Source organism: Pseudophryne corroboree, chromosome 3 (genome assembly GCF_028390025.1).
Source record: "Pseudophryne corroboree isolate aPseCor3 chromosome 3, aPseCor3.hap2, whole genome shotgun sequence".
Lineage (NCBI taxonomy): Eukaryota > Metazoa > Chordata > Amphibia > Anura > Myobatrachidae > Pseudophryne > Pseudophryne corroboree.
The window spans coordinates 778,975,216-779,002,457 of record NC_086446.1 but is presented as its reverse complement, the minus strand read 5'-3'; the positions used below and the strand labels follow the sequence as shown (position 1 = coordinate 779,002,457).

Genomic DNA, 27,242 nt, shown 5'->3' with positions numbered 1-27,242 from the left:
GGCAGCCGCCCAAGATGAGCCCACCTTCCTTGTGGAATGGGCATTTACATATTTTGGCTGTGGCAGGCCTGCCACAGAATGTGCAAGCTGAATTGTATTACACATCCAACTAGCAAAAGTCTGCTTAAAAGCAAGAGCACCCAGTTTGTTGGGTGCATACAGGATAACAGCAAGTCAGTTTTCCTGACTCCAGCCGTCCTGGAACCTATATTTTCAGGGCCCTGACCACATCTAGCAACTTGGAGTCCTCCAAGTCCCTAGTAGGCGCAAGACACCACAATAAGCTGGTTCAGGTGAAACACTGACACCACCTTAGGGAGAGAACTGGGGACGAGTCCGCAGCTCTGCCCTGTCCGAATGGACAAACAGATATGGGCTTTTTTGAGAAAAAAAACACCAATTTGACACTCGCCTGGTCCAGGCCAGGTCCAAGAGCATGTTCACTTTTCATGTGAGATGCTTCAAATCCACAGATTTGACTGGTTTTAAACCAATGTGTTTTGAGGAATCCCAGAACTACGTTGAGATCCCACAGTGCCACTGGAGGCACAAAAGGGGGTTGTATATGCAATACTCCCTTGACAAACTTCTGGACTTCAGGAACTGAAGCCAATTCTTTCTGGAAGAAAAATCGACAGGGCCGAAATTTGAACCTTAATGGACCCCAATTTGAGGCCCATAGACACTCCTGTTTGCAAGAAATGCAGGAATCGACCGAGTTGAAATTTCTTCGTGGGGCCTTCCTGGCCTCACACCACGCAACATATTTTCGCCACATGTGGTGATAATGTTGTGCGGTCACCTCCTTTCTGGCTTTGACCAGGGTAGGAATGACCTCTTCCTGAATGCCTTTTCCCTTAGGATCCGGCGTTCCACCGCCATGCCGTCAAACGCAGCTGCGGTAAGTCTTGGAACAGACATGGTACTTGCTGAAACAAGTCCCTTCTTAACGGCAGAGGCCATAAGTCCTCTGTGAGCATCTCTTGAAGTTCCGGGTACCAAGTCCTTCTTGGCCAATCCGGAGCCATGAGTATAGCTCTTACTCCTCTATGTCTTATAATTCTCAGTACCTTAGGTATGAAAAGCAGAGGATGGAACACATACACCGACTGGTACACCCACGGTGTTACCAGAACGTCCACAGCTATTGCCTGAGGGTCTCTTAACCTGGCGCAATACCTGTCCCGTTTTTTGTTCAGACGGGACGCCATCATGTCCACCTTTGGTAATTCCCAACGGTTTACAATTATGTGGAAAACTTCCCCATGAAGTTCCCACTCTGCCGGGTGGAGGTCGTGCCTACTGAGGAAGTCTGCTTCCCAGTTTCCATTCCCGGAATGAAACACTGCTGACAGTGCTATCACATGATTTTCCGCCCAGCGAAAAGTCCTTGCAGTTTTTGCCACTGCCCTCCTGCTTCTTGTGCCGCCCTGTCTATTTACGTGGGCGACTGCCGTGATGTTTTATCCCACTGGATCAATACCGGCTGACCTTGAAGCAGAGGTCTTGCTAAGCTTAGAGCATTATAAATTTACCCTTAGCTATATTTATGTGGAGAAAAATCTCCAGACTTGATCACACTCCCTGGAAATTTTTTCCTTGTGTGACTGCTCCCCAGCCTCTCGGGCTGGCCTCCGTGGTCACCAACATCCAAAACTGAATGCCGAATCTGCGGCCCTCTAGAAGATGAGCACTCTGTAACCACCACAGGAGAGACACCCTTGTCCTTGGATATAGGGTTATCCGCTGATGCATCTGAAGATGCGATCCGGACCATTTGTCCAGCAGATCCCACTGAAAAGTTCTTGCATGAAATCTGCCGACTGGAATTGCTTCGAAGGAAGTCACCATTTTTTTACCATGGCCCTTGTGCAATGATGCACTGATTTTAGGAGGTTCCTGACTAGCTCGGATAACTCCCTGGCTTTCTCTTCCGGGAGAAACACCTTTTTCTGGACTGTGTCCAGAATCATCCCTAAGCACAGGAGACTTGTTGTCGGGATCAGCTGCGATTTTGGAATATTTAGAATCCACCCCTGCTGTTGTAACAGTATCCGAGATAGTGCTACTCCGACCTCCAACTGTTCCCTGGACTTTGCCCTTATCAGGAGATCGTCCAAGTAAGGGATAATTAAGACGCCTTTTCTTCGAAGAAGAACCATCATTTCGGCCATTACCTTGGTAAAGACCCGGGGTGCCGTAGACAATCCAAACGGCAGCGCCTGAAACTGATAGTGACAGTTCTGTACCACGAACCTGAGGTACCCTTAGTGATAAGGGCAAATTTGGGACATGGAGGTAAGCATCCCTGATGTCTCGGGACACCAGATAGTCCCCTTCTTCCCGGTTCGTTATCACTGCTCTGAGTGACTCCATCTTGATTTGAACCTTTGTAAGTGTTCAAATTTTTTTAGATTTAGAATAGGTCTCACCTAGCCTTCTGGCTTCAGTACCACAATATAGTGTGGAATAATACCCCTTTTCTTGTTGTAGGAGGGGTAATTTAATTATCACCTGCTGGGAATACAGCTCGTGAATTTTTTCCCATACTGCCTCCTTGTCGGAGGGAGACCTTGGTAAAGCAGACTTCAGGAGCCTGCGCAGGGGAAACGTCTCGACATTCCAAACTGTACCCCTGGGATACTACTTGTAGGATCCAGGGGTCCTGTACGGTCTCAGCGTCATGCTGAGAGCTTGTCAGAAGCGGTGGAACGCTTCTGTTCCTGGGAATGGGCTGCCTGCTGCAGTCTTCTTCCCTTTCCTCTATCCCTGGGCAGATATGACTCTTATAGGGACGAAAGGACTGAAGCTGAAAAGACGGTGTCTTTTTCTGCAGAGATGTGACTTAGGGTAAAAACGGTGGATTTTCCAGCAGTTGCCGTGGCCACCAGGTCCGATGGACCGACCCCAAATAACTCCTCTTCCTTCATACGGCAATACACCTTTGTGCCGTTTGGAATCTGCATCACCTGACCACTGTCGTGTCCATAAACATCTTCTGGCAGATATGGACATCGCACTTACTCTTGATGCCAGAGTGCAAATATCCCTCTGTGCATCTCGCATATATAGAAATACATCCTTTAAATGCTCTATAGTCAATAAAATACTGTCCCTGTCAAGGGTATCAATATTTTTAGTCAGGGAATCCGACCAAGCCACCCCAGCTCTGCACATCCAGGCTGAGGCGATCGCTGGTCGCAGTATAACACCAGTATGTGTGTATATACTTTTTATGATATTTTTCCAGCCTCCTGTCAGCTGGCTCCTTGAGGACGGCCCTATCTATAGACGGTACCGCCACTTGTTCTGATAAGCGTGTGAGCGCCTTATCCACCCTAAGGGGTGTTTCCCAACGCGCCCTAACTTCTGGCGGGAAAGGGTATACCGCCCATATTTTCTATCGGGGGGAACCCACGCATCATCACACACTTCATTTAATTTATCTGATTCAGGAAAAACTACGGTAGTTTTTTCACATCCCACATAATACCCTCTTTTGTGGTACTTGTAGTATCAGAAATATGTAACACCTCCTTCATTGCCCTTAACGTGTGGCCCTAATAAGGAATACGTTTGTTTATTCACCGTCGACACTGGATTCAGTGTCCCTGTCTGTGTCGACCGACTAAAGTAAACGGGCGTTTTAAAACCCCTGACGGTGTTTTTGAGACGTCTGGACCGGTACTAATTGTTTGTCGGCCGTCTCATGTCGTCAACCGACCTTGGCGCGTGTTGACATTATCACGTAATTCCCTAAATAAGCCATCCATTCCGGTGTCGACTCCCTAGAGAGTGACATCACCATTACAGGCAATTGCTCCGCCTCCTCACCAACATCGTCCTCATACATGTCGACACACACGTACCGACACACAGCACACACACAGGGAATGCTCTGATAGAGGACAGGACCTACTAGCCCTTTGGAGAGACAGAGGGAGAGTTTGCCAGCACACACCAAAAACGCTATAATTATATAGGGACAACCTTATATAAGTGTTTTCCCTTATAGCATCTTTTTTATATATTTCTAACGCCAAATTAGTGCCCCCCCTCTCTGTTTTAACCCTGTTTCTGTAGTGCAGTGCAGGGGAGAGCCTGGGAGCCTTCCCTCCAGCCTTTCTGTGAGGGAAAATGGCGCTGTGTGCTGAGGAGATAGGCCCCGCCCCTTTTTCGGCGGCCTCGTCTCCCGCTCTTAACGGATTCTGGCAGGGGTTAAATATCTCCATATAGCCCCCGGAGGCTATATGTGAGGTATTTTTAGCCAAGAAAGGTTTTCATTTGCCTCCCAGGGCGCCCCCCTTCCAGCGCCCTGCACCCTCAGTGACTGCCGTGTGAAGTGTGCTGAGAGGAAAATGGCGCACAGCTGCAGTGCTGTGCGCTACCTTAAGAAGACTGAGGAGTCTTCTGCCGCCGATTCTGGACCTCTTCTCGTTTCAGCATCTGCAAGGGGGCCGGCGGCGAGGCTCCGGTGACCATCCAGGCTGTACCTGTGATCGTCCCTCTGGAGCTAATGTCCAGTAGCCAAGAAGCCAATCCATCCTGCACGCAGGTGAGTTCACTTCTTCTCCCCTAAGTCCCTCGTTGCAGTGATCCTGTTGCCAGCAGGACTCACTGTAAAATAAAAAACCTAAGCTAAACTTTTCTAAGCAGCTCTTTAGGAGAGCCACCTAGATTGCACCCTTCTCGGCCGGGCACAAAAATCTAACTGAGGCTTGGAGGAGGGTCATAGGGGGAGGAGCCAGTGCACACCACCTGATCCTAAAGCTTTACTTTTTGTGCCCTGTCTCCTGCGGAGCCGCTATTCCCCATGGTCCTTTCAGGAACCCCAGCATCCACTAGGACGATAGAGAAAATAGTGAAAAACTCATGTCGACCTTTTGACCTGTGGAACTAGAACATGTCGACCTAAAGACCCTGTCGACCTAGACACCCTGTCGACCTAGTAACTGTCGACCAATAGTGGTCGACCTAGACATTGTCGACCTAGTTACTGTCAACTTTCAGTCCGGATCCCGTAGTTAAATGTGCAGCGTCTTTGGACCTGACCTGCTAAATTATAATTTCACAGGCAAATACAGAGCATCAGGCAGGAGGTGTGACGCGTTTCAGACACACTCCGAAACGCGCCAACATCACATATATACATCCTTTTATTTAGCATTCGGCTAATGTGAAAGCTTCAAAAGAGCAAATAAAACAAAAAAATGCATAAAAGATAATATGAAAAAAAGAAGAAGAAGAGAGTATAGATCATAACAATACCTATTGTTTACATCCATACCCTTATGTTTATAGATCTATACTGCAGGTCGCAGAAAGTTCTAAGTGTCCGTGAGAGTGCTGCATATGGATGGGATGGAGAGGAGAGGGGTGTGGTGGGGAGATTGGGGTATCACTACATGACGGCACGCATGTACGTGTAAACATTTGATCAGTGAGAAAATATAGGTCCAGCTGGGCATCGTATAACAAAAAAAGAAAAAATAGCTTAAAATAGCTCATTTCAATGTGGCACTAACCCCCGTTGATCTTAAAGCATCTACTCGTTGGTGGCGTCTGTCTGTGTTGATTTAATTATGATATCAAAGTAGAGTTTGGTGTTATTAGATCTCCTCTTTTTTTCTTTTCTTTTTTTAGATATAAACGTGTGATGAGGAGATGGGAGCGGTGTCCTCCAGGTTACCCACAATGCCAGCCAACCAGATGGGGATATTCCGCTCGCCGGTAATCAGGGCAGACACTCATGTGTTAATGGTCAGATCTCCACACAAGGGTTTTGAAGTTGATTAAAACCTCAGCTTTGCATTAAGTAACATCACTTCCACATGAGTTGCTGCTATAGCTGTTAGGGGACACAGCATGGGCTGCCCAGTGTACTAGACCTCCCTTACCCTCCAGCCACCCACTAGGGCTCCGTGATTAGCATCCTACCTGGCACTCGGAGGAATTCCCATCGTCCCCCAGGAGCTCATTCCGCACTTCGTCACTGTAGGCGATCCGTGACCTTTTCTGCAAAACAAAACAAAGGAAAAGAAGAAGAAAAAAAGAGAGTGTTAGAAAAATAAATCTTGAAATTAAATCTGAAGATGGCAGGGTGTACCCGACCCTGGAGAGCCCCCTAATGGACGTCTATCTGATACACTCGGAAAGACGCAAGCTGCTAGGAAAAGGCTTGATTTATGTGTGTCCAAAACCAGCAGGAAGATCTGGTGCTACAGAAGGCCGAACAATTCAAAAGGTATGCCTGCTAGCAACGCAACTGTTGTTGGCCGGTCTGTTCAAAGCATCAGCTCCTGCCTAACAGCTTCCCCGGAACATTAACCTCGTGCCGCACAAAGGCACGCGGCACTGCCCAACCGGCCTTGCAGCAGCAACTACTGCGGCCGCCCAGCTATCAGTTGTGAGCAGACTTATATTTACAGTTTACCCAACACCTACGGTCGGTGGGGCGACCCTAAAATCAGCGTTACCATTCATAGACACTAGTGATGCCCCATCTTAATAGTGGCTATGAATACCAATACGGGAGACACAGCGATAGAGAGGAACCACTGACTTTAATAAGGCAGGAGGCACTCTGCACCTCGTGCCTCTGTGACATAACTAGATCCCAGTTATATGGTGGAAACTGCAGCTGGTTCGGCCCAGAACACGGCACACCGTGGCCACAATGTTAGCACCGATAATGTTCTGCTTGTTTGGGTTTATAATACATTTATTTATTTATTACCAGTTATTTATATAGCGCACACATGTTCTGCAGCGCTTTACAGAGAATATTTACCCATTCACATCAGTCCCTGCCCCAGTGGAGCTTACACTCTATATTCCCTATCACACGTACACACAGACACATTCACTACTGTTCATTTTGTTGGGAGCCAATTAACCTACCAGTATATTTTTGGATTGCGGTCGGAAACCGGAGTACCCGGAGGAAACCCACGCAAGTACGGAGAGAATATACAAACTCCACACAGTTAGGGCCATGGTGGGAATTGAACCCATGACCTCAGTGCTGTGAGGCAGTAATGCTAACCATTACACCGTCCGTACATAGGAGCGGAGATAAGACAGGACATTATAGGATCTCTCTGAGTACTCAGCGCCCTGTAACAGACGGACATAAAGCAATTGCAACAGTATATTGAGGCACAGTAAAGTGATACAGTTGGATCTGAGCCATTGTTGGGTGGGATCTTACAAAACGGAAAATTATAAAGCTGTTATTATCCGCCGTTAGCCTGTAATCATGTGAAATAGGACTACTGAGCTGCTATACCCCGGTAATTGCTTATCTCTTTATTTTAGTCTTGAAGATGAATGGGCGGCAGGGTAGAACCACGTGTGTCTGATGCACAATGAGCAGTCAGGGCCTCTCTCTCTACACATAAGAAGTGGTGCAACAAATAAAGTACACTACAAGGAGTGCACTACAAACACGGAGGGCATTACACTGCCGCCGCGCAATGTGTCCTCACAACAGTAAATGGCAGAGAAGTTCCTAATCACTCGGAGGAAGACACTGCGTGGGGGCTCATTCACACCGATCCGTAATAATGGCATTACAGGACAAAGAGTTAATGGCACCATTCCCAGGACTGCGTTATAAAATGTGTTCGATGCGCTTAAGATTTGTGAACGCAGTGCACCATATATAAACACATCAGACCAGGACGATTTACGGATAGTGTGTAAAAGTGCAAAACATGCAATGCAAAATAAAATGCACTAATAAACGGGTATAAAGCGCGCGCGTGTGTGTGCGTTATTGCCCACTGTTCCAGGGAACATGTGTATGTGCTATAAAGGAAACACTTTATCCCATGGTCCTTGTGTGATTGTGTTCCACTTAATACATATCAGTTTTAGTCCGGCCGGATCCTGTACACCAGGGCAGACCATCATGGGACAATCAAACAATAGGACATCGGGTTTTGTCGCATGAATGGCTGCTTAGAAACACAGAAAGCAATGGCCCAATGCCCTATGGAGTGTAAGCTTCCGGGCAAGGCCCTCCTAACTCTCTGCCTGTCTGTTATTGCACAGTGTTATTTTATTACTGTTGTATTACCAATTGTATACCATGAATGAATATACTGGTGCTAATCTTGCTTCCTATGTATTACATGTCTCTCTGCAAATAGGTTACTTTCCCTTGTTCTCACTCTGTGTATCCTCTTCATACATGGATATTACTAGTCACATCACGGTACTACAGGAACTCTGTGCCTTCTGCATACTGTACCGTATGTAATGAGCGTCAGAGGTCTGCCCCGGGGACATTTACACATTACACAGAGCCAGAAAACTAAAGATATTATGTATTCAAAAGTAGCCGCACAGAAAAATGTGCATTTCCCTCCATCTGTATATGAGTCTGGTTTACTATTAGTCGCCGTCATCACTGCGTACTCGCGCTTAAGTTATACTTGGTACAAGAGACACACACCTCGTGTCATGCAATATTACGTGCAGGTCTGCGTAGGGGGAGGCATTCCCTATGTCGGCTGTCGACGCTCTTCCTGAGCCTCACATATGTGAGTATGCCTCTTCCCGACACAGCAGCAGGTGTCACTGTGATTACAATACACATGATTCTGCATTGCCCGCACTTGCATTCCCCCGATTTCAGAGCCTGCGCAGTTTGCAATCGATCCACGAACGGGCGTAGCTTCCACTATGCATCAGTGCCTTCACTTTTCTTTACAGGGAGTTTGCTGTAGCTCCAACATGTGCAGGGATTGTGCGTTCTTCCTGGCCAGCTATTAAACTGACTTTTACAACTTCTTGATGATTCCCCATCCTTACATGAATCTCATCAGCCATTGGTAGACCTGGACCGAAAATATATTAGGGGTAATAGGAACCTACGGTCAAGTCTGTCACCCAAAAAGAAACTATATTTGTAATAAACCTCGGCAATCTGGTGAACCTTTATGCAATAGATAGCACCTATCCTTGTGTATCAATGTCTATTTCCCTACAGAGTGCAAGCCTACGAGCAGGGCCCTCCTACCTCTATGACTGTCTGTTATTATCCAGTTCTGTTTTTTCATTGTTGTTTCCAATTGTTTTGTTTTATGTTATCACGGTTTCCAATTGTAAAGTGCGACGGAATTTGCTGCGCTATATAAGGAACTGATAGGCTGGGTGCACACTTACACACCGAACGATATCGTTTGCGTCTCGTCAGTGACGGCACGCACCCATATCCAGGTGCAGGCCATCTTGTACAATATCTTTAGATTTCAAGTTGAAAACGAAAGATATTGTACATCGTTAACGACCCGCAGGAGCACACATCGTCAACGATATAGGGAATAAACACTTTCCGATGTATACGACATATACGTCGGATCAGACGATACATTGAGTGCACATCGGCAAGTGTGTACCTAGCCTTAATAGATAAACAAACAAATATGATACAATTGGACAATATGTAGAAAACACAAAATTGCCTTTAGTATTAGTTTATCATGGATTTAAAGAGTAAATAAAAAATGGCTAAACATAACATAAAAATAAACTGAAGGATTTATGCCTGTAAAGTCCAGGTTCAGCAAACAGGATTTTTCAGAGATGGAACTATGGTACGAATCTACTTCATCAGGATCCGAGGAAAGCAGAAATTGTATTATCTGATAATAAAGGGAGCAGTGAGGTAGATAATTCCCAGGGAAACCGTGCCTCGTGCCTCGCTGATGTCACTGGTGCTTAGTGAATCGATATATCCAGCCCACATTAATATTTAGCAGTAAACACAATTGTTTGATCAGTTCAGAAAACAGTATTTTGGGAAGAGGGTTACAAATTGTATCTTTCGTTCTAAAAAGTGGTCACTTTATTCAGCGGATGCGTCAGCAACGTCAGAATTCATATAAAGAACAATTTCACATTTATGCGATTTGCACCGATTATAATTTAGAAATCACTTGGAAGAATTGTGAGTAGAGATGGAAATCTCCTTTCACTCCACTTGTCACCAGTTACAATAAGATTTCTATAAATCAGATTTAAAGGGAACAATGAAATAGCCTTAAAAATGGGCCCAAGCAGAACAGTCTCCCCATTGAAGAAGGCTCCTTCCCTGCAACCGCGCCGGAGCCATATTAAAGGACTGAAAACCCTTTAAACAGGCAACAGAATCAGAGCCGTCTTTAATTATTCATTTCATCACTATGGGAGACTAAAACACTCGGCAGTATGCAAGACTATCATATGGTGATTGTTTTTGTTTTATGCCTTTTTCTCCAAAAAGCTAACAAATTGGCAGAGACGGCTCAATTATATTACTCCATTTTATGTTTTTGCTGTTTCTTAAACATCAAAGGAAAAGGGGAAATTACTGCGGCATTCCCAGGTCAATAAAAGATAATCAGCCAAAGTGTTTTAGCTCCACAATAAAGATAATAGCTGTGCTTTGGAAATGAATGTAACCTTGATACTGAATTGCTGCAACTTCTAATATGGCCTTTAAGGTCTGATGGGAAGAATTAGGAGCGAGGAATTAAAAGGACATTAGATTTACAGTATTATGTTCTGCTAAAAATCATTTTATTAGATGTAACTGCTCTTCACCTGCTTCCATAAAGCACTGAGAGGAGAAATTAACTTATCCTGGATTTATGGTGATGGCGAAAACCAGCTGGAAAAATAGAGAACCGAGAGAAATTCAGGAGAAATTATTTCTTTATGGAAAACAGTTCTGTCCACAGATGAGAGCTCTTACAGCCGGAAAATAAATATATATGTGTATATCTATACAAATCAATTATAATATATATATACACATATATATATATATATATATATATATATATATATAAATATATATACACATACATACATATACATACATACATACATACATGCGTACGTATACAAAATATGCTATTTAAATTCTAGTTCAGGGACATGTTGAACTATCAATACTAATAACTGATTGTCCATTACACGCGCACGCGTGTGTGTGTGTGTGTGTGTGTGTGTGTGTGTGTGTGTGTGTGTGTGTGTGTGTATATATATATATATATATATATATATATATATATATATAATTTTATTTTTTTATTTATTATATATATTTATATGTATGTATATTTAATAATTGGGCAGTTATCACACTGTTCAGAAGCTCCGCATGTTAGATAATATATAATATTATAAGGAAAAATACATTGGTTGGGGCGGTCTAACGAGGACTGACAAATACTTTTAAATGTGTTTATATTTTACAGATACAGTCAGAATTTAGATTCCAGCAACATCTTTACATTGGAAATACAAATAAAATACATTGTGAAAACAATAATTATGTATACGTGGGATCTGGGGTACTGAGACCTGTACAGTCCAGAGTACTAAAAAAAAAAAAGATAAAATGTAATTTATAAAAAAAAACTAAATAACCAAATAAACTAAATTGGACGAATACCCATACATTGTTCCCAGACCCAAGCCTTGCATTTGTCTCCCACAGATACATATAAAAACCCCTTAGAATTATTTTATTTGATATTATTTGCTTAGATAACTTAGACGGGTAATGTGAACATTATCCGGTACAATCCTGGAATTCTAGGCAATAAATATGTGACTTGCCCACTAGGTAGGGAACGCATCTTGTGCTAAGGAACATGAAACGTACAGTATAAGAATATGTAAAATTCAGCCCATCAGCCGCAACTGGAAACTGCTGTCTTCTTATTATAGCGCAACATTATTTAACTTATCAGCAGCACCAGGGTCAAAAGCAACGTACGTTTCACTGACTCCAGTACAAAGAGCCGTGTCCTTGCAGCCAAGCTGCTATAGGAAATAATTCCCATTATCTTTCTTTCTGGGAAAACTTTGTTGCGCTTCTCATACGAGCCTCCAACCTGTTCAATTTTGCTAATCAAACTGTCTGACATCCCGTGTGAAGGGGATAATTAAGAGAAAGTGCGGAGGAGGGGGGGACGGGTGTAAGAAAGATCCTAAGGTTCTCACTTCATAACTATCAGCTGTATATAAATTTGTACTTAGACCAAAATGCAAGTCGGATGATTTCTGCTGAAAATGTCACAGCTGCAGCTTGAAGGCGCTCAATTCATAATGCATTTTATAAATAGTTAATGTCTTCCATACATAAGCTAGCCAGGCAAATCAAGAAATTGTCAACATTTTTAGTCAGAGTTGTCAGTTCCCACTGTCTGCGGAGCTTTGTGTATGTGTTTCTGAAGGAGAGAGGGAGCGTGTAATTCCATGCATTTCCCCGCTCGCTCTATATGGCTCTAAGAGCTTCTCGAGCCAGATTTCCCCCCGCTAAGATTTGTCAGATGCCGGGGAAAAAAAAAAAAAAAGTTTTCAGCTTCTCTGCCTTGTTAGGACTTTGTTTGTCTGTTTTATTTTAAAAGCAGAGTAGGTGGTAAAGGCAGGAGAGGTCGACGGCAAAAAGATGACAATCCTCTCTTCAAAAGGGGGGCATCTGAGGGAGGGGGGGGGGCGAGGGTAAGAAAGTGGTCACCAACTGGTTGGAAGAGCGGTCTTGTGCGCCGAATACTAGGACAATGCTGACCTTTTCCAGGGATGAGCTATTTTTAACAAGATCAACGATGCTAATAAGTAGGGGGGGGGGGGGGGATATCTTTACCACAGTAACTTTTGAACACAATGGAATATAGTCTGAAAACTCTAATAAAAAATAAAAAAAAGGAGGCAAAAGTTATCTATTTTATCAAAATTCTGGGGTGGGGGGGGAGACTAAAGAGGAAATGGGGGGAAAAATTACAAAATATGCTAGACAGCATATATTTAAATAAAGAGTTCATTTTATATATCTATATGTAATATAAATCTGTCAGCACTCAAATAGTCAATAGTAGTAAGTGCCCCGGTGCCTCGTTCAGGAACAAATACAATATAGAAAGGAACGGCACTCTGAGACATCCACCTTTAGCAGAATATAAGGTGTATTAAAGATCTTTGATACACCTTATGTTCTGCTGAAGTTGGATGTCTCAGAGTTTTCGAAAATGAAAAGAAAGCAAAGGATGCACAGGATGCACAGGATGGTGAACTACGTTTTTTTAAATTTTAAGACTTGTAGCAGAATTTAACATGTACTGTGCATCAATTAAATTAAAGACAAAGGGCCTAATTCAGACCTGATTGCTGCTAGCGTGCGATCAGGTCTGAACTGCGCATGCGCCGATGCCGCAGTGCGCCAGAGATGCTATGAGAATCTCAGCCCAGCGATCGCCTCTGCCTGATTGACAGGCTGAGGCGGTCGCTGGGCGGGAGGGGGCGGGCCGGCGGAATTGGGCTGCCGTGTTGGGGGCATGGTCTGGGCAACGCAGGCGTGCCGGGACTGTGCGGGGGGCATGCAGCGGCGGTTGCGTGAGGTCACAAACAGCCGCTGCGACCCGGAGAGCGACGGGTAGCTCCCTGCCAGTGCGCTGGAGCTGTGCTGGAGGGGAGCTACTCTTCAGGTACAAAAGCACCGCTGCTGTGCGATGCTTTTTTACCAATGCGGCAGGGGGAGGGCCAGAGATGCGGACATACTAGCCCTGTGCTGGGTGTCCCCCCGCATGTCAGGGTGGCTGATCGTAGCCGTGCAAAATTGTGCACGGCTACCATCAGGTCTGAATTAGCCCCAAAGATATCACTACAGATGTGTCCACGTTCAGCCTCCAGGTATGTTAAACAGCCCTTCTAGTCACGCCTTGCCGTGGTACGCCTCAGTAGCGCCGAGTGTCTTTTCATGCGTTTCCATTAAAATGCGTCTTTTTCGCATCACTATGCATAACACAGGTTATGCAGATTAAAATAATATGCGGCATGCCTATATTCTGTGTGTGGCCGTATCTGCATATGAAATGCCACACTACAGAGTCTTCCTAGAACACATGTAGCATACCATTTTCTATGCAGATACAGCCATAGACGCACACAGAATATAGGCATGCCGCATATCATTTTAATCCTCATCATTTAATCTGCATAAGTTGCTTGTGCATAGCAATGTGAAGAAGACCCATTTTCTGCCAAAAAAAGACGCCCAATGCTAACGAAGTTGCACAGGACTCACGTCGGGCATCTCCCGCTGCGTGGCTTATTGAGGCAAGACGTATGAGCTCATATCTGAATACCTGTAGGATGTGGGACCTCCAGCACACACATCCTTCACGTTCCGATATACAGTGCTTTCAGGATCCAGCATATACAGCCAAGCCTCATTCTCACCCGACGCGTTTCGGCACCCCAATGACTATTATACACACACGCATTTAACATACTCTATATATATATATATAATGTATCCATTGTACATGGTATAGTTATCCCTAAGTTCTGTGGAACTACTATGTCCAGCATGCCTTGCCAGCCAGATATAGGATGCACAATTTAAATGAAACAGCGCCCCCAGTGGTCACTTTACCATAATGGATGGCAGTTTTATCTCCCGGCCGTAGGACTGCACTTGTTTTGTTCATAACATAACACGTTCATTGTTCTTGATGCAAGCTGTACGCAGTTCTGATACAGTACAGTAACCCAGGTGCTGATAACTCCTGAGATACAGACTGGGCAGGTTCCCACTATTTCACTGATTAAAATGTAATTAACTTGTTAACCCGGCTCAGAAGAAATGCCTTGCCATTTAATTGCGTTTCAATGATCTTGCTGAAAAGCTTGACTTACTCTCCAAAAGCGAGCCAACATCCAATCCTTATTGTTAATTAACTGTAGAGGGGCTCAGAACAATTTATTCCAAATTAAAAAAAAAAAAAAAAGAGAGGAAACAAGTTGCAGATAAAATTACTTTATCTGGGAAGTTGTTGGATGAAGTTGAAAGTTCAGATATATTTCTGCGTTAAAATTACCTCTAAATTTTACCCTCGACTTAAAAAAAAAAAAAAAAGTTCTGGTTCAACCCCATGTTCTGATTGTTTCCAGGTGCAATAGAACTTGGGAAGGAAATGAATTAACTGGGCTTAAGTGAATGAGCACGTTTGACGTGCGGTCAGTTGCGCCTGCTCCGACACGTGAATTAGCGGGGACCGCGCATTACCCCGTCGCTGGATTCCTCAGAATAACAATGAAATGAATTTCCAGCCCACAGGATGTTCAATTCAGCAGCCTGCACATGGCAAACCAATTGTTTAAATTGCTTCGCCTGGGAATTAAATACAATGTTATCATTTGAGCACGGCTTACTGTAAATAGGTTTATAATGCTTTCCATGTGTATGTGAATTAAAGCAATGATCTGGTATTCTAATACGAGCAGAGAGCCGTAACACCTGGCACGCTAAATATGTTAAATGACAACCTTAACAGACACACCACAAATGGAGGAGGGGGTTATTCTGGGCCCAGGATTGCATATATTTCAGCCTGAATGAAGATATCCGAGAGAACACATCAACACTCAGTGCTAAACAAGGTTGTTAAGAAACGTTATCTCTTGCTCGCATTTAATTACTCTTCGTTATCACAAGTCTCCGTTCCTTAGAGATAGCCGTGTTAGCCGATGGCATGCCGCAAACCAACGGCAAGCGTTCGCTGCCATTTATTTAAATCCACATCCAAACAAAGGACTGTGCAGATAAATAAGTCAACGGCTGGTCGCATTCCGCGGCGTCGCTCGGGAACAGATCGGTGAGCAGTCATCGGCAAAAAGTGTTGTTTCGTGCAGAAAGAACGAATGCCAAATTACTGCCAGGCGTTACTTATAGCTCTATCCTGAGTCCTTTATATTAAGTAACGGGAACAGACTAACGGGGCAATTCAATTAGTCGCACCAACTTGATTTCGGAGGTTAACGCGGCTAAATGCAACGTCATACGGCCAGACGCTATTTATTTGTATCCAATCAGCCCCAGAAAATAAGCTGCGTTAACTCTCCATAGGGTTTAATGCAGTTTTTTTTCTAACAGCTCCTGAGCAGGGGAAAAGTTGTGAAAAATCCCTATTTTCAGGTAAAAATGTCAGGACTTAGTTCAGATCCCTTGGGATACCCAACCAGCGGTGTAATCTAGTTGCCAGCCCCCCTGTACAGCCACCGCCGAACCCCATCTTATGGCCCTGCTAATGACTAAGTTGGTACTTAGAAGTCTTTAATTACATTAATTTGGCCAATAATGAGAAGTCATCATTGGGGTGACATTCTGCAAAATGCAGAATAATAGGTTCATTTATGTGGGACAGTTATAGGGGGGTGTTGTACTGAAGGGACAAGTGTTTTAGGTTTGTTAGTGGGAGTTACAGGGTGTGTTTTTTAAACTATTTTTAAAAAGTAGCAATAATTAACTTACTGGGGTCGTTATTATACAAATTAATGTAGAACATTACATTTGCTGGAAACTTTATACTTTGTAGATATTATTATAAAATGCAAATATCGGTCATTTGACAACTTTTAAGAGCCTCAATTACTTTGCTTTTGACCACTGATATACTTCTATACTTTTATCCAACGTTAGTTTGCACTTGTTGGAGGATACAGGCAGATTTCCCTATACCAGCCCCCCCACTCCCCCCATCACACACACACTTGACATCATAGAAGCTTGTCACATGACCACTGAGATACACCAATAGGAAGCACGAATAGCCACACTAAGCGAGATTATGGCGCAATAGCCACCTTAATGTAAGCTACGGTAATCATGTTAATGGAGACAAATTAATCTGACGCTCAGTGGCGTAACTAGAAATTTTTCTCCCCCAAGCCAAAAAATTCTTCGGCGCCCCCCCCCCCCCCATCCCCCATAATTGGCACTAGTAAAGGGACAAACATGCGTGCGCCGCAAAAAAGGGTGTGTGGCTTCGTTGAAATGGGCGTGGCTTCACATAAAGGGGCGTGGCATTGCAGGAAAAGGACTACCTTATACCCCAGTTTTGCAACCTGCACGCCCAGACGTTAGCCACCACAGGAAAGAAAAATAATCCTGATTCATGCCCCTTACATTATTTGTCATTTTTCCTCCTTATATTAATGCCCAGTATACATTATGCCACATACTGCAATGGCCCTTAGACATTATTCCACACACAATAAGGCACATGACACAATATGCACACACCATAATGCCCCCGACACATTATGCCACACACCGTAATGCCTGTGACACATTATGCCACACACCGTAATGCCTGTGACACATTATGACAGGAATCGCAATGCCTGTTATACATTATGCTACACACTGCAATGCCCCTGATACATTATAGCACATACAATGTCTGTGACACATTATGACACACACCGCAATGACCCTGAGACATTATACCACATACAACAATGCCCGTGATATAGTATACAACACACCGTAATGCCTGACACATTATGACACAAACCGCAATGTCCGTGATACATTATGCCACACACTGCAATGACCCTGAGACATTATACCACATATCACAATGCCCGTGATTTAGTTACCATACACCGTAATGCCTGTGACACATACCGCAATGCCCGTTATACCCTATGCCACACACCGCAATGCCTGTTATACATTATGCCACACTGCAATGCCCCTGAGACATTATACCACATACCACAATGCCCGTGATATAGTATGCCACACACCGTAATTCCTGTGACAAATTATGACACACACCGCAATGTCTGTGATACATTATGCCACACACCGTAATGCCCATTACACATTAAGTCCTACAGTAAGGCTTCTAATTACTTTTAAATGACCTGCTCGTTGCCAGGGGTTTCATGCTCTTGGTTCCATGCACGGTGCCAGGGGTTTTCAAGCTCAGGGTGTCATGCTCGTTGCCAGGGCTTTCATGCACTGGGTGTCATGCTCGTTGCCAGGGGTTTCATGCTCGTTGCTAGGGGGTAGTGCTTGTTGCTAGGGCTGTGCTCCCAGTGCCACATATGCCCCCAGTGCCAGATATTCCCCCACAGTGCCAGGTACTCACATGCCCCCAGTGCCAAATATAACCCCCCCCCCATGTGCCAGGTACACATATACCCCCCCCCCCAGTGCCACATATGCCCCCAGTGCCAGATATTCCCCCACAGTGCCAAGTACTCACCAGCCCCCAGTACCAAATATAGACCCCCCATGTGCCAGGTACACATATACCCCCCAGTGCCACATATGCCCCCAGTGCCAAGTACTCACATGCCCCAGTGCCAAATATAGCCCCCCCATGTGCCAGGTAAACATATACCCCCCCCAGTGCCACATATGCCCCCTCAGTGCCACATAAGCCACCTCCCCCAGTGCTCCTCCCCCCCGGCTCCCCCGCTGTTTTGTGATGGAGGGTCACGGAGGGCACAGCACGCGCCTATCCTGTGTCCCTCCTGGGTCTCCGGTGGGTCTGTTAAAGGAAGTGCCGGTTCGTGAGCCAATCAGAGCTCACGAACGGCACTTCCTTTATTAGACCCGCCGGAGACCCAGGAGGGACACAGGAGAGGCGCGCGCTGTGCCCTCCGTGTCCCTCCTTACAGCAGCGGAGGGTTAGTGAGAGGAGACAGCAGATTGACATGCGGACGCTCATCCGCATGTCAATCTGCGCTAAAGCAGTGGCGGCGCCCCCGCAGCCCCTCACCCCCAAGCCACCGCGAGGGCTGCGGGGGCAGTAGTTACGCCACTGCTGACGCTAATCAGGAACATCAGACAAATGGGCACGCTTAATAAAAGGAAACACAAACATGGTCTGTATTACATAGGGACAAAGAGGGCAAATATCTGAGGATGCCACCCCATCAGTTAGCTAGTTTGGGGGCATTTAATATGGAGGGGGTGGGGGGTGGGAATCAGGGAGAGTAATATAGGTATATTCTCATCCAATCAGGGCAGGAGCAGGGGGTAAGACAGCATCTCAGCACATATGGACTTCGTATAGGAAATGTGGGGGGTAGTACTGTATATATGTGATAGAATTCTACTTATGGCATTCACGTACGGCTACATATTTCTGTTAACTGCTGGGCTCCAATCTGATCTGGAATGCAGGTATTGTAATTGTTCTAAGCTGGGGAAGGGGCCCCTGTATAATGATGACCCCAGAGATGCTATATATGTAATGGTGGATCTAATAATATTAAGTACTGTGGGCTGTTGCTGGGATGGAAAACAAAAAATGCAGGAGGGGGGATATGCAAAATGAGTTGAGGTCAGCAAGAGATATTATTTATATATATAGCAATTATTTTTCATTGGAATAAATACCTTAATTAACTTTGGAGTGCATAAAACTCTAATTTAACTAATATGTAATTATTGTTCCAATTAAGCTAATTGAAAACTTCCAAATGCCAAATTGGGGGTGATGTCCAAGGGGTGAAGCCCTTGAAATATATACACCTTGAAATAAAGATTTTCCCTACCTTTTCACACCCTCGGGGAAGTGTGCACAAAAAAAAAACGTGAATTCCCTGTAAAAAAGCAATGCAAGTTTGGAATTGGATTTCACAGTGGAAATTTGCAGCGCAACCGGCCTGCACAAGCCAACTTGTACCTAACTGGATTGACCGACCCCATGCAGTGGATAGTACATACGCTGGCCATACACCTACAGGTTTACTGTCACATCTAGCTGGTTGGAATGAAAATCTGATAACGGATGAGAACAAATGACAATTGACCATTTGTTCCCAAACACTGGAAAATAGACAAAAATGGGCAAACAGAAAAATTGGTTAAATCCACGTCCGTTTTTGTCAGTTTTACGGCATTTAGGTGTAAATGGGCAATTGTCATTTGCTCTCATCCATTACCAGGTTCTCATTCCAACCGTCCAGATCCGACAATAAATCTTTCGGTGTATGGGCAGCATTAGGACAGAACGAGAGGAAGGAGGGCCCTGCTCTTAAGAGCTCACATGCTAAAGGGAACAGTTTGATGGTGAACAGGGAAGAATACTAGGTCAAGGAGGTAATGTTGCAGGACCACAGGAATGGCTGACCGCTGATCACTTGTGATACAATTAAGGCACAATGCACTGGTTAGTAGTTTCTATTACAAAACATCCATTTTAGTTGTTCAATACAAATGAAAGAATGAGTTTAAGCGACGTTCAAAATTAAATAAATCTACAAAATGAATATGGGAAGATAGCCGCAAGGTTCTGCGGTAACCTCACAGGGTATCCGAGTCGTACCCTTAAGCTGGGAACACATTACATAGTAACATAGTAACTAAGGTTGAAAAAAGACAATTGTCCATCGAGTTCAACCTGATTTTTTTTAAACCATCTGCCGATTCCGATGGATTGGAACGGCAAATTGTTGAAATCGTCCAGTGTGTGCCCACTATGTCACTGACCATGCCCGCTCCCGTGGGTCGTCAGCGTCATCGCAGGTCGGACCTGCATGTAGCTCAATCTACAGATACCGCTAGTTAGGGCCATGTTGCAGAATGCCCCCATCCCCCCCAACCCTTCATGTGTATGCACTCGCCGATTGCGGCTCCCGTCACCCACGATGTCGTGCTGGGTACACACCGTCTAATGCGTACCCAGCTTTAGGATGCTCACATTAAACTTTAAGTTCCTCTCCTGTAAAAACACATTCCATGACCCATGGGAGTATTACACAGATAGGTTCTAGGGATCAGAATGTTTTATATTCCTACAACAATATAAAACATGCCCCTGTGATAAAGGACCCTTCCCCTTTCATGCAGCGCACGCTCACTTGCTCCGGAACCCCAACAGTAGCAGTTTGCAGGTATGCTGTAGAGATTTCTGGACTGCAGGACACAGAATGGACAATCTCTGCTGCTTTGTGATGTCACTGCGCACGCAGGTGAAGGAAAGCCACTTCGGAAGGAAGCGCTATGGGGCTCATCCTCCACTGTACGACTCCCTGGGATCTGGTCCATAGTCACCTATCCCAAACAGCTACCTGAACTGCACACCTGGGAATCTTATCTGCAGCCAGACTGCAAGCCCCCTAACTGACGCTTCCCTTCTGCATGTTGGCGCCTTATTGCCGGAAGACCCTACAAGAGCTGCGTGAACTGTTACTGCCATAGTTACGCCTTTCGCCGCTGCAATTCAGCGCTCTGCACTAGTCGTGCCAGTGCCTGGAGAGGGCACGAAAGCCTCCGACAAAGCTGGTTACTCTGTTGCCCTACAGGGGCAGTGGCTCCTAATTACCCTGAGGACGACACGAGCTGGAACACCGCAGCGATAACGTGTTCTGTTTGATTTACAATCCTGAGCCACACGGCTCGCTTGTTCCTTCGGCAGGAATGGGCCTAGTGCAAAGTCTCTAAACTCACCTTCCTTTTATCGGCACCAGCCGGGAACAGAGCCTGTGCGCTAACACGACACAAAACTCTCTTTGCAGACGCCGCTGACAAACAAACGGAACTCTTTTTTTCAGCTGTTCTGTTTGCATTGGGGAGGAAGCCAGCATAAACAAAGCGGAGGCCATTGTATACAACAAACAGACTGGTACGCTGACAGAGGCAATGGCTGGATTCTACATGAAGGGAATTACTGAGCGCACAAGAGACAAACGGGAGAGCGCTCTGTCTGCGGAGGGAGAGATAGACTGGACACCGCTATATGAGAGGGACTGCAGTATGAGCCCCAGTGGGCCACAAGCCATGTTCCATGATAACAGCACTCAGGACACACATGGCGTATTACAGAGTCCCGGTCGCACAGTGGGCGCCGCCATGCACTAAGCATGAATACAGCACAGGAGAACCTGCACCATTTTCCACCTACCCCTCAGAATATCAACAGATTTTTTTCTTTAACCATTCTCATACTTATTCGCTGATAGCCTGCACATGACTCCTAGCCAACTCGGCTATGGCTCGGCACTCCCTACTGCTGCCAAATCCCATGGTCAACAGCGATCACTACTGCAATGTGACCAGGCGTTTCCATCCCCTACAATCCACTTAAAGGAATCTGTGGGGATAAAAGAAATCAGTGAAGACACCTTGCGGTATATTCACTCACGGTCTAACATCATCATTTTTTTAAATCAATCAATGAAAAACGACCAAACACACACATTTACTAATTAAAAAAAAATAATATTAGGGGGGAATTTATCAAAGCTTGGAGAGAGATAATACAGGTGAGAGATGAAGTACCAACCAATCAGCTCCTGACATTTTCCAAACACAGCCTGTAAAATGTAAGGAAGAAGCTGATTGGCTGGTGCTTTATCTTTAACAATCTCTCTCTCCGAGCTTTAATAGGGTGTGGATCATCAAATCGAAAGTGTCTAGGTCCACAATGTTTAGGTCCACCACTATAGGTCGACAGTCACTAGTTCGACAGGGTTTCTAGGTCGACATGTGCTAGGTCGACAGGTCAAAAGGTCGACATGAGTTTTTCATGTTTTTTTGGTGTCGTTTTCTCCGTACAGTGACCGGGAAGCCCAATTAGTGCACCGCATCCCCTCGCTTCGCTCGGCACAGATTACCGTTCCAATCGTAGTCCACGTGGATCGCTAAGTATGAAAAAATTTAAAAAAGAAAAAAAAAATTAAAAATCATGTCGACCTTTTGACCCGTTGACCTAGCACATGTCGACCTAGAAACCCTGTCGACCTTCAGACCCTGTCGACCTAGACAGTGTCGATCTTCAGACCGGAACCCGCTTTGATACACGCGCGCGTGCAGTGGTCGGTATTGTACACATAGGGTGGTACAACTGTCAGCTCTGTATACATAGGGTGACTCAGTGGCCAGAATTGTATACACAGAGTAGCACAGTGGCCATCACTGGAAACATGAGGTGGCACAGTAGTCAGCAACGTATACACAAGACGGAACAGTGGGCAGCATTATATACAGGGGTTGGCACAGTGTGCAGCATTGTGTAAATGGGATGTAGTCAGGAGGCCGCCGGTCACAAGACCGACGCCGGGATCCTGCACCCGCTCATGCCGAACCCGTGGCGAGCACAGTTCGCCCCAAGCACGCAAGAGGGTTCGTTACGCTTGTTCCCCTGCACCTGGCATCTAAAAGCCAGGATCCCAGCATCGCCCAACTCCTACGGATGTAGTCACTGGTTATCATTGTACACATAGTATTTATCATTCCTGACTCATTGCACTGGAGGTCCATGGCCATATCTGTGTGGAGTTTGCATGCTCTCCTGTATTTGGGGGGGGGGGGGGGGGTTCCTCCTGTGCCCCAGTTTCTCTCTGCAGCTCAGACTGGTAGGTTACCTGGCTCTGCGCGTCTGTTATAGAATTTAGGCTATAAGCATCACTCAGGCAGGGACTAATGGGAATTATACGTCCGCATTAAAGAATGACAATAATAAATGATAATTATTATTCTTAGGGAATTCATAGGCAGCATTCATGTGATGATTACTTTAGCCCATAAAATTAATGTGTAATAGTTCAGAATATGTCAAATGCTGTAAAAATAACATTGTGACATAAATTGCTAAACCGATTTTAATTTTTTTTTTATTGCCAACCCACCCAAAGTGGCTCCAAGGTGCGGATTAAACCCTACGGGGACCCAGGGTAGGGCCGAAACTAGGGGGGGGTCTAAGAGGGCATATGCCCCGGGTGCAGGTTTTGACAGGGCGCCAAGGATTTACAGAGGAGCAGGGTTTTGTTTTTTAACGGAAGTGCTGTGCTGCTCCAATGAGACAGCAGACGGCTCCCGGGGCAATGTCTCTGACCCACATGTCTACCCGCAGCTGGTTCCAACGCTGTGCTGGTGAGCTCTAGAACCTGGGATCTCTCTTATGCCGGCTGTCTTAAACTCGCTTCTTTGCCGTGCAGTGCTGCGACTAGCGTGCGGTGCACTGTACATACAAGCTATAGAAGCGCAATGTGCTCCCAGTTACCAGTATCAACCTCCACTTTGTCTCCCAGATGGGGGGATTTAGTATTACTTATAGGGGTATGTTGTGTAGTGATGTAGTGTACCATATAGGGTATATAGTATAGTAATGTATTGCTGTATATAGGGGCATGTAGTGCATTGATGTGGTATAGCATATAACAGGATTTTAATTACCTACCCGTAAATCCTTTTCTCGTAGTCTGTAGAGGATGCTGGGGTCCATATTAGTACCATGGGGTATAGATGGGTCCACCAGGAGCCATTGGCACTTTAAGAGTTTAATAGTGTGGGCTGGCTCCTCCCTCTATGCTCCTCCTACCAGACTCAGTCTAGAAACTGTGCCCGAGGAGACGACATACTTCGAGAGAAGGAATTACACAGATAGTGGCGAGATTCATACCAGCTCACACAACAGGCAAATCCGGCTAACATGCCGGAAAACTCAGCAACAGCTGAAACAGTAAATAACGCAGAACTTAGATATTGACCAGGCAGCACTGAACTATAAAACCAATACAGGAAAACGAAGCGCTGGACGGGCGCCCAGCATCCTCTACGGACTACGAGAAAAGGATTTACCGGTAGGTAATTAAAATCCTATTTTCTCTTGCGTCCTAGAGGATGCTGGGATCCATATTAGTACCATGGGGATGTATCAAAGCTCCCAGAACGGGGGGGGGAGAGCGCGGAGGCTCCCGCAAAACTGCCTGACCAAACTTGAGATCATCAGAGGCCAAAGTATCGAACCTGTAAAACTTAGCAAACGTGTTCGAACCAGACCAAGTAGCAGCTCGGCAAAGCTGTACAGCTGAGACACCCCAGGCAGCCGCCCAGGAAGAGCCCACCTTACGAGTAGAGTGGGCCTTTACAGATTTTGGACACGGCAATCCTGCAGTAGAATATGGATGCTGGATGGTGAACCTGATCCAGCGCCAAATCGACTGCTTAGAAGCAGGACACCCAATTTTCTTGGGATCATAGAGGACAAACAGAGAGTCAGATTTTATATGACGAGCCGTCCTCTTCACATAAATCTTCAGAGCCCTCACAACATCAAAGGCCTTTGAAGCAATTGAGGAGTCAGTAGCCACTGGCACCACAATAGGTTGGTTGATATAGAAAGCCGATACAACCTTAGGCAGGAACTGTGGACGGGTCCTAAGTTTCGCCCTATCTTCATGGCATATCAGATAGGGACATTTATAAGATAAAGCCCCCAATTCCGACATGCGTTGAGCAGAAGCTAAGGCCAACAAAGTGACCGCCATCCACGTGAGAAACTTGATGTCAGCCTCCAGTAGAGGCTCAAACCATGCTGATTGCAGGAACTGCAACACCCCATCAAGATCCCAGGGTGTCGTTGGCGCCACAAAGGGAGGCTGGATGTGCAGAACCCCCTTCAAAAAGGTCTGAACCTCAGGGAGGACAGCCAATTGTTTTTGGAAGAAGATGGACAAAGCAGAGATCTGGACTATGATGGAGCCCAATCTCAAGCCCATATCCACACCTGCTTGCAGGAAAAGGAGAAAACGTCCAAGTTGAAACTCTACTGCAGGAAATTTCTTGGACTCACACCAAGAAACATATTTTTTCCAAATTCGATGGTAATGTTTAGACGTTACCCCCTTCCTAGCCTGTATCAGGGTAGGAATAACCTCACTCGGGACACCCTTCCGAGCTAAGATCTGGCGTTCAACCGCCATGCCGTCAAACGTAGCCGTGGTAAGTCTTGATAGGCAAACGGCCCCTGCAGTAGCAGATCCTCCCGAAGAGGTAAGGGCCTTGGGTCTTCCAGCAGATCCGCATACCAAGCCCTCCTTGGCCAGTCCGGAGCAATGAGGATTGCCAGAACCTTTGTTCTTCTTACCAGATGAAGAGGAAGTGGAGGGAACACATACACTGACGTGAACACCCACGGTGTTATGAGTGCGTCCACCGCCACTGCCTGCGGATCTCTCGACCTGGAACAGTACCTCCGCAGCTTCTTGTTGAGGCGGGAGGCCATTATGTCTATGTGAGGAACACCCCACCAACCGATTACCTCCTCGAACACCTCCGGAAGGAGGCCCCTTTCTCCTAGATGGAGATCTGCTGAGGAAGTCTACTTCCCAGTTGTTTACTCCCGGAATGAAGATTGCTGACATTGCCACCGCGTGTCTTTCTGAACAAAGGAGGATTCTGGACACCTCTGACATTGCAGCCCTGCTCTTCGTTCCGCCTTGCCGGTTTATGTAGGCCACTGTGGTCACGTTGTCCGACTGCACCTGAACAGCCCGATCCTGTAGAAGGTGTGCTGCTTGCAGAAGGCCGTTGTATATGGCCCTTAGCTCCAGGATGTTTATTGGGAGAAGGGATTCTTGATTCGACCCCCTTCTTTGGAAGGATTCCCCCTGAGCGACTGCTCCCTAACTTCTTAGACTTGTATCTGTGGTTAGAAGGATCTAGTCCTGAACTCCGAACCTTCAGCCTTCCAGAAGGTGTGGTAATTGTAGCCACCAGAGGAGCGAAATCCTGGCTTTCGGTGACAGACGTATCCTCTGGTGCATATGTAGGTGAGATCCCGACCACTGGTCCAAGAGATCCAGCTGAAAGGATCGAGCATGAAACCTTCCGTACTGCAGAGCCTCGTAGGAGGCAACCATCTTCCCCAGAAGGCGGATGCACTGATGAACCGATACCCGGGCTGGCTTCAAGACATCCCGGACCATTGTTTGGATCACCAATGCTTTCTCCACTGGAAGAAATACCCTCTGCACTTCCGTGTCTAGGATCATCCCCAGGAAAGACAGCCTCCTTGTTGGCTCCAGATGAGACTTTGGAAGGTTCAGGATGCAACCGTGTTCCTTGATCAGTTGTGTCGTGAGAGCAATGGATCTTAACAACTTCTACCTGGACGACGCATTGATCAGGAGATCGTCCAGATACGGAATTTTGTTCACCCCTTGCTTGTGGAGGAGAACCATCATCTCTGCCATCACCTTGGTGAATACCTTCGGTGCTGTGGAGAGGCCAAACGGCAATGCCTGAAACGGATAGTGATCGTCTAACAGAGCAAACCTGAGATCGGCCTGATGCGGCGACCAAATGGGAATGTGGAGGTACGCATCCTTGATGTCCAGGGACACCAGGAACTCCCCATCCGTCAGTCCTGAGATGACAGCTCTCAGAGACTCCATCTTGAATTTGAACTCCCTGAGATAAGGGTTCAAACATTTTAAGTTCAGAATTGGCCGTACCGAACCATCCGGCTTCGGTACCACGAAAAGGTTCAAATAGTAACCTTTGTTCCACTGATGAGGTGGAACTTGAACAATGACCTCGGACACCACCAATTTTCAGATAGCCTCCAGAAGAATTGTTCTGTCTGCCGGCAGAGCTGGCAAGCCTGATTTGAAGAAACGGTGAGGTGGGAGAGTTTGAAACTCCAGCCTGTATCCCC

The 27,242-nt window shown here is 45.9% G+C and overlaps 1 protein-coding gene across 8 annotated transcripts in view; it reads right to left on the bottom strand.

The window, feature by feature from the left end:
- The window catches only part of VTI1A (vesicle transport through interaction with t-SNAREs 1A), a 743,722-nt gene that overhangs the window by 630,450 nt on the left and 86,030 nt on the right, over positions 1 to 27,242 (bottom strand). For all 8 annotated transcript variants that reach the window (XM_063962578.1, XM_063962574.1, XM_063962575.1 and 5 more), the window contains exon 4: positions 5,938 to 6,015. In XM_063962578.1, coding sequence (XP_063818648.1) covers positions 5,938 to 6,015 — 78 coding nt within the window. The remainder of the gene's footprint in view (positions 1 to 5,937; positions 6,016 to 27,242) is intronic.